This window comes from Panicum hallii, chromosome 7 (genome assembly GCF_002211085.1).
Source record: "Panicum hallii strain FIL2 chromosome 7, PHallii_v3.1, whole genome shotgun sequence".
In the NCBI taxonomy this organism is placed as follows: domain Eukaryota; kingdom Viridiplantae; phylum Streptophyta; class Magnoliopsida; order Poales; family Poaceae; genus Panicum; species Panicum hallii.
Window position 1 is genome coordinate 7,089,464 of NC_038048.1, and position 5,851 is coordinate 7,095,314.

Here is a 5,851-nt window from a genome sequence, read left to right on the forward strand (position 1 = left end):
AATCATGACTCATGTATCCTAACTCTAAAACACAACCTAGCGACCTAAATTCACGTTGACTATGGATAGTTTTATGGATCGTGTGATTAATGTATAAATTTTTAGTACTATGAAAAAAGATATGTGTTATGAATGGTTGGATATTTGGATTTAATATCTTAATCACGTACTTGTGCATGAGATGTGTAAGTCATATGGAGTGTTGTGCTTTATTGATTGACATGTTTATCATTTTTTAAATATCATTTTGAAGGGTTTCGATCATTATCGATGTGTTCTCGATCTTATATTTTCGTTTATAAAATTACTGTAATACTGATGCCGTTTACATTTTCAATAAAAGATGAAAGTGATGAAGCATTTTGCCGATCATTTCTAACCGTTTTCGTCCCTCGAATGAACGCTTGCGCCCGCTCGCATGATACTGGCAAACCGCCGCAGTATGGTGCAGGACATGAAGCGGGAGCGTGACATGCTACCATTTTAGTAACTACTCCTAGTAATTACATATTTGAATCATTAAAAATCCAACTTAACCAGGAAAATACATTAAGGATCAGGTGACATGACAGGAAATCCATTTTCCACGATTGGTATGGCTAAAATCATACCTACATAATCTTTATTAAATATTAGTAGAGTGCAAGTGCCACAAACACTTGTTTTCAAAACTTCTAGTAATAAACAATTTATTCATAGAAAATCTAGTAGGCATGCATATTATATCTGTAGCGCAGATGCGTACCCAACAAAAATAAGCATCACACGGATTAAACCCATGATTAACCTGAATATCAGACTCTTCCACTTCATGTCCTCAGGGAATCCGATCTAGTAAACTATGAAGCTATATCAAAATGCCATGGGGTAGGATTAGATGGTATAAATTCCGACGAAAGGCAGCCACGCGCACAAAGGATGGGAAAGAGAGCTGTACTAGATTGATATTTCTCCTTGCCTAGGGGAAAAGGTCACGATGACAATTTACAATGGGCTAAAACAGATTGGGACTAGAGAAAACTACTTATGACCACCTAAGGAAGATAAAACTGTCTTATCCCTTGAACAACCCAACTTTACAGAAAATTAATTCGCAGAAACACAATATTGTCTTCTTGTGTAGTTGCACTTTAATTTATCTCATGAAGCCTCCTATTCTCTATCTGTCAGCTTCTGCAAAATTCTTTCATGCTCTTCCAAGAATATTTTACTTCGATCCGGATCCTTGCTTACAGTAGCACAACTATCTGCCATCCTGTTCATTATCATAGCATATCTCAGGGTGCTTTGCGAAACAGCTGATACTATCTTTTCTGAGCAGTACTTATGTAATTCCTGCTCCCTCAACTTCTTGGTCCACCTTGGTTTAATGTAGTGTTCAGGTATCTTGTTGATGCTGAACTGTGTGAAAAGTCTCAGAACATGGCAACAAACTATCCCGTCTCGCTCAAACTTTGAACATATGCAATTAAACGTGTTGGTTTTCAAGTCAACTTCAACAGAGAAGGAGTCTCTAAGAAATTCAGCATCCTCATAGTCCAGTGCTTTTTTCACTGTATACATGATGTCCTTTTCTTTTTCAAAAGCATTGAAAGCTGATGCATCAAGTAGCTCCTTCTGAAATCTCAAGAACATTCCCATCGTGTATATTTCTGCAGCATGCCTTTCGATTGGATGCCTTGTACTGTATGTTGGCCTTTTTAGGGTTGACTCAAATCTGTCTCCATCTTCAATGCTAACAGCCTCCTCCTGGAAGATGTCATATTGGCTGATGAAAGTTTCTATGGTATCATTTTGTTGGACATAGTCTTTGAAGATTGAATTTTTGCTCATGCTACATCCAGTGGATCGTGTAAATGGACTAAACACATGTTTGAAGTAAACTGGCACCCACATTAGTCTTGTCTGATACATGAGATCCAAGTGTGCATTTGATGCTGCGTCATATTTCTCAAGCATTGCTTGCCAACCATACTCAAATTCTTCAGTAGCTACAGAATTCGTAACTAGGTGTGTTACCTCAGTTTCCATTCCAACTCTGTGAGCCATAAAACTTCCCAATTCATCTGTAGCTTTCCTCATCACATGCCACATGTCGAATCTGTGAAAAGCTGTATGGAATACCTCTGCAATTGATTTCGTTATATCTGAATCCTGATGTGTCAATATTGTATTTGGTTTCTTGCCATCCATTACATCCAAGAATGTCCTGAATAACCAAGAGAATGTCTCTGCTCTCCCATCTTCAAGTAAGGCCCAACCAAATACAGTTCTCTTGCCGTGGCCATTCATTCCAATTAACAATGCAAACAGCATGTCATATTCAATAGTGCTATAAGACGTATCAAAAGAAATGAAATCTCCATATAATGCATAATCAAGTCTAGCTTGCGCATCTGTCCAAAAGATACTTCTTACAGTGTTATCTCCATCAGTTTTTATAGTGTAGTAGAACCCAGGTTGCTCCTTCTGCAATCTTCTGACATGTTCCAGTGTGCTTTCTATATCTGTATTTTCTGTCTTCATTAGCCTGTCAAACTGTTCCAAATTGCTGACAGCCATTTTGCTGACAGGTATATTCTTGAATTTGCCCCTTAGTTTCCTGAAAATTTGCATTATCTTTGCTGGTTTAATTTTGGTTTCTTGCAATATTCTAGAGAAGTTTCTCTCTTCCTCGGACATGTACTTGTGGCTGAGAAAAAATCTTGTCAACGAAGGTGAATTTGAAAGTGGATGGTTATGTTCATTTTGAACTGCCGTAATCTCCCATTTTCCTGCAACAAGTTTCACAGTCAGACTCATGGGGCAGCCAGTTCTCTCAATGGCATTTCTTTTCCTTTTCCTTTGCCGTATTTCATTCTCTTTTGCCTTCTTGCTTTTATTGCACTGCAACGTTATTTTCTTGTGCTTGTAGTTTCTTCCTTTGAACACCACAAAACCAGTAACTTGCCCATAGACATTGACAAAACGATGAGCATCTTCTAGCATAGCAAATACCATGCCAACCTCTGGAGGCCTAGCCTGTTCCACTTCATCTGGACTCGGGAAAAAGTAGTCTTCATCACAATCAACTTCTGCTTCAGCTGTGTCTTCCTGGCATTCATTGAGGTCATCATCTGGTTCATTGTTGAGGATATGGTTCCCATTCTCTTGCTCAAGTTCCTGTAATTTCAACCCAATGAGAACTAATCTAACAATTTAAAACATGCAATAATTTTTTGCATTTAGTTTACCTGAATAAAATATTCATCACCATCAGCAGTCTGTATTTCAGATAGCATACTCGTACCAGCACCACTCAACTGCAAAGGAGGTGCCTGTAGAAAACAGTGTCACAGGACTTTAATGTACATTGTTTTTTTAATCGAATTTCATAGTGGTAAAATTATGTGCTTAAGAGTATTTGTTCAACCGTATCTGCAAGCTTTCATTGGCTGAATGATTTCCAAATTTTCCAGCCACATGTTCAGAAGTAACTATTATTTCATATCTTTCTTCTAAATTTTTCTCATGTATGCTTGTTTTCTGCATATGTCAAAATGTCAAGTTTTTTGCGAATTTCATCATTTTCATTCTGTGGATTCTTGATTAAAATGATCTAGCCTTTACTTTCTTATGTAGAATATTTCCAATGAAACATGGAAGGGGGCGTTTCGATGAATTAAGCATAATAATTCAATACATTTATTTGGAACAATGCAAACAGACACATGGAACATTTGCACATCTCGTTGCAGGCGTCTCAGGTAACTACTAAATTTCATACTAGTCAACAGCAAAATGCTTGAGGTCATGCATTTTTCTTACCTTCTCTGCTATCACTGCCATATAAGATTCCATTTCTATGGCCACAGACCTGCAAGGTTATTTTCTTAGCATAATTTCGGATTCATCTTTCATAAACAAAAACAGGTGAGAATAAATAGTTCACAGTCAAAGTAAGAAACAAAAGCAGTTCCACTATGCGCAAAGCTAGAAATAAAAGTCATAAAGGAGGCTATATTGGACTAAAATTGCATATTTTGTCCATAATCAAACTTAACACATGTTCCCGCAGGCTGCAGTAACCATGATAATTGACCTAGCCCAGCGAATGGAATTCAAAATCTGCAAGCTACTTCATCTTGAACTAGACCTACTGAATGATTCCCACCTCAAGAGGCACGCACAAACACGAAAGCACTACAGACAAGCTGTGCTGAACCTAATCTTCCATCTTATCACATCCTAACGGCACATAGAGAGTCTCATCTCAACAGGTGGTGGTTGGTGCCTACCAGTGTGGCAGCCAGCCAGGCCCTCCACCTCCCCACAACCTCACCAGCCACCCATCTCGCTCAGACTCCAGCAATGCACAGCGCATAAGATGAAATCAATCCCCTTTCCCTTGGGGTATGGCACTAACTAGAGTTGCAATTCAGGGTTTGTTAGGCTTTTCCTGTAGGGATGGCTCGCAGCGGGGGATTGAAGCAATCAGAAGCACAAGGAGAGGAGTAATACATATGACAAATGCGAGTAGTACATAAATTGCAGAAACATGGATTCGTGTTTCACAGGTCAGTCGCAGGACCAAATAAAAGAAAAGTCTAAAAAACGTAGCAATCTGTCAGTGTGAGCGCGATGCAAAGCTACAACGGCTTCCAAACTAGTAAAGGCGGCGCTAATCATCTCTAGCCCATACGGGTCCCATAAGACGGCGGCAAGATTACCGTTAACACCAGACGCGGAAGCGGACACGCTAGATAGGGTTTCCTAACCAACGAGCGACGGAACGGGGCATGACAGGAAGGGAGGGAGGGAGGCGAGTGAGTACCTCGTAACTCGGTCGCTGCTCGAGCGCGTCGACGGCGGGAACCCAGCACGGCGGCTTGCTGGCGGAGGGGCCGGTCCCCTTGTGACCTTGTCACCGGAGGGCGGAGTGGCCTTTGCTGCTCTACAAACCACACGGGGATCCAGTCCGCTGCCTGCTCAATGGGGGAGTGACCGACTGGGCTCGTGGGCTGAAACTGGATGTAAAATGTTAATGGGCCATACCAAAACACCATATAACCAATCAATCTGCGAACGGGGGAGAGCCAATCCCATACATCTTCCGGAAGGTCCATCCACCTTCCGATGTTTCAGATTTGTGTGGCCTACGGGACCGTACAAATCTCCTTTCTCCGGCCACCGCCGCTCGTCCACCTTCTTCATATAGCCGCCGCTCGCACGTGCACCGGCGAGGTAGAGGAGGGGGAGGGGGTGGAGTGGCCGCCGGCGAGGGGTGGGAGGTGGGGGGAGCAGCCGGCGATCGGGATGGTGGTGGAGGCTAGCGGCGAGGTTAAGGTTCTGGGGTTGCTAGTGCACAGGAGCTCTAATGATCGCCGTCGTTAGAAGAGAAAGTCTAGGGGAGGAATCGACGGTGGACGGTGGTGTGTGGGCGGGCGGTGAGGCGCGGAGTGCCATCGGCTAGGGTGATTGTTGCCAGCGGTAGGGACAGGTCCCCGGTGGGAGCGTGGTGTCGAAGAGATCAAGGGAGGGCGGGGATGCGCCGACGGTGGGTGGATGAAGGGCGGCGCGGTACGGCGGCGTCGATGCTACCGGTCGGGGTAGCGGAGGAGGCGGCAAGGGTGGGGAAGAAGATGAGGCGTCATGGACCTAATGGGCTAGAAGATGGATTCACTATTTATCTTCCGGAAGACATATAGGAACCCCGGAGATGGGTTGTTGAAATTACCAACTTGTCATGCAAGTGCTTAGCTATATATATGTTTTCAACCACAAGGTAGAGGCAGTGGCGGAGGATCGAAAAATATTAAGATATGGTGGAGCGAATAGTGCATAAACAAAGGTTAAAAATTGTGTAGCTCAT

General features: G+C 42.7%; 1 protein-coding gene across 1 annotated transcript; it reads right to left on the minus strand.

Moving 5' to 3' along the window:
• Positions 1-850: 850 nt before the first annotated feature.
• LOC112901005 (protein FAR1-RELATED SEQUENCE 5-like) lies at positions 851-4,968 on the minus strand. Its single transcript, XM_025969804.1, has 4 exons — positions 4,814-4,968; positions 3,808-3,856; positions 3,234-3,317; positions 851-3,162 (listed from the first exon to the last, which is right to left on the minus strand). The coding sequence occupies exons 2-4, from the start codon at positions 3,838-3,840 to the stop codon at positions 1,153-1,155; spliced, it is 2,127 nt and encodes a 708-aa protein (XP_025825589.1). The 5' UTR covers positions 3,841-3,856; positions 4,814-4,968; the 3' UTR covers positions 851-1,152.
• Positions 4,969-5,851: the final 883 nt, after the last annotated feature.